Source organism: Salvia splendens, chromosome 5, assembly GCF_004379255.2.
Source record: "Salvia splendens isolate huo1 chromosome 5, SspV2, whole genome shotgun sequence".
Lineage (NCBI taxonomy): Eukaryota > Viridiplantae > Streptophyta > Magnoliopsida > Lamiales > Lamiaceae > Salvia > Salvia splendens.
Genome location: NC_056036.1, coordinates 28,266,313 through 28,268,923, shown reverse-complemented (window position 1 = coordinate 28,268,923; position 2,611 = coordinate 28,266,313). Strand labels below are relative to the sequence as shown.

The window sequence follows — 2,611 nt, the reverse complement described above, 5'->3', positions numbered from 1 at the left end:
GGATGGAGTATAAATAAAAGCTAGGGCTAGGGTTATGGACCATGAACAATTAGATATCTCTATATTCTTTTTACGGACTATTGTGAAGAACGTCTCTGATCGTCTGGAAGATCCATAACCGTCTCTGATCGTCTGGAAGACCCATAATCATTGTACAACGATTCCGCCATTCAATTCAATATGGATCAAGGTATGCTTCCGCTCTATAGTTTAAACTCCTTATTCATTATTCTTGGTTAATCATTATAGAAAGTTTTATACTCTCCCGTCTCATAAGAGTATGCACTCTTTCCCTTTATTCCGTCCCACAAGAGTACACATATTCTAATTTAGAAACTCTTTTCTCGAGGTGAGACTCATTCTCCACTAACAATAATATAATTTCTTTTTCTTTCTATATCTTTCTTACTTTACTAATTGTGCATTAAAATTCATGCACAACCAAAACTCTATGTAGGACAGATGAAGTATAATTATTCATTAAATTATTCCAACATTATAGTCGTGCATTTCATAATTACTACGAGAATAAATATAAAATAAAATATAGTATAGATAACATCACTCAAATATGAGATACCACCTAGAGGCGTATACATTGGATAATACCCACTAAAATGTGGAATTTGTTAAATATCCATTAACTTCTATGTAGATTTTTTTGCAGTAAGTCGTCGTGCGCTTCTACTATAGAGAGAATATGGAGTAAGTACGATATTAAGATTAGATATGAATATGATTATAATATTATATATAAAATGGACTTGTATGGAGAACGATATTAAGATTAGATATGAAAATGATTTTAGTTTACATAAAATGGACTTATATGACAAATCCTCGTCGTCCGTGAAATGTCATCCACTTTTGTCATTTGGGTTCGTCGGTAAAATGTTGTCCAATTTGCTTTTTTTTTGGTAAGTGAAACTCATTTTCCACTAAGTCATTATACTCACATTCTATTACTCCCTTCATCCACAAAAAAGACAAGTTTGATCATTTTGAGTCATCCACCAAAATTGGACTAACTATTAAAATAAAAAGTTTTAAACCAAAATACTATTCACATCATCTAAATATGGACTTCACAACCCACTAAAATTACTTTCACCATATTTTCACTATCTCTCTTACTTTACCAATTATGCATTTAAATCTATGTCATTTACAACTTTGTCTATTTTTTGTGGACGGAAGGAGTATAAAGTTAATATATAAATGTTGACTCACATTCCACTAACTTTTTCCATTTATTTTTCTTCACATTTTTTAAAACACGTACCGAGTCAAATGTGAACAACATTTCGTAGACGGAGAACGTATTTTACTATGTCGACTCTTATAATAAAATATGTTCATTTATAAGGAAATAAAATGGAATTTTATTTTGTGTCACCAATGTAAGTTATTAGTGGATTTCTTTAGTCTGTACCATCTATGCAATATCTATAAATACGCAGCGGCTTGTTCATATGTACCCAACCAAATTCCATCACAAAACAATGGCAATCAAAAATCTTCATCTCACACTCTCCACCTTCCTTGTTTTTCTGCTTATTTTCGCAGTTGGGGAAGCCAGAAGAGACAACACCAAAAACATCCTCATAATTGGGCAAGCCAGTACCAAAAACAAAACAACCTCATCTTTTGATTTCATAAAAAAATTACAAGGTTGTCGCAAGGGAAGCAACAAAGAAGGGATCCAACAACTCAAAACATACCTCGAGAAATTCGGTTATCTCGAAAACCAAAACCAACCACATCCCCACAATGACCATTTCGACGAAACCCTAGAATCCGCCCTCAAAACCTACCAGCAAAACTATCACCTAAAACCCACCGGAACCCTTGACCCCGCAACAATATCCAAATTGACAGCCCCAAGATGCGGGGTGGCTGACATCAACAACGGAACCAACCACATGCACCACGTGCACGAGCATGGCTCGATAACCATGTCTCACTACAGTTTCTTTGGCCAGCAAAAATGGCCTAACTCAAAAACACATTTAGTTTATGGTTTTTTGCGTAACACTCCTGCAGTGGCCATCCCTCCTATAGAGAGTGCTTTACAAAAGTGGGCTTCGGTCTCTAGTTTCTCTTTCTCTCGAGGCCGGAGATATGTCGATCTGATCATAGGCTTTCAGTGGCGAGATCACAACGATGGATACCCGTTCGATGGACCTCATGGAGTTCTAGCGCATGCGTTCGCCCCAACGGATGGGAGGCTACATCTGGACGGAGACGAGCTATGGTCAATCGGTGCATTTCCCAACGCGATCGACTTGGAGTCCGTTGCTCTACATGAAATAGGGCATCTGCTTGGACTTGGACATAGCGACAATCAAGATTCAATCATGTATCCTAGCATTTCTGCAGGTGTGGTCAAGAATCTGAATGATGATGATATTCAAGGGATTAGGGCTTTATATAATTAGTTAATTAATGAATTTGCTTCAGGTGTGTATGCTTGTATGATAAATTTTCCATCGCCATCTAGGTCGTAGCAATCAGACTATTATGCGTAGGCGTTTGCATTGCTCTACCATTTGTAAAATAGCAAAAGTGATGGCTATATCTGTTGGAATAATTGAATGAACAATTACATAAA

General features: G+C 36.4%; 1 protein-coding gene across 1 annotated transcript; it reads left to right on the top strand.

Moving 5' to 3' along the window:
• Positions 1-1,501: 1,501 nt before the first annotated feature.
• LOC121803354 (metalloendoproteinase 3-MMP-like) lies at positions 1,502-2,611 on the top strand. The gene has a single exon (XM_042203034.1). The coding sequence runs from the start codon at positions 1,503-1,505 to the stop codon at positions 2,436-2,438; it is 936 nt and encodes a 311-aa protein (XP_042058968.1). The 5' UTR covers position 1,502; the 3' UTR covers positions 2,439-2,611.

Bases quoted from the DNA above. Each gene is read 5' to 3' on its own strand.
- LOC121803354 (XM_042203034.1), top strand. From the start codon at position 1,503: ATGGCAATCAAAAATCTTCATCTCACACTCTCCACCTTCCTTGTTTTT.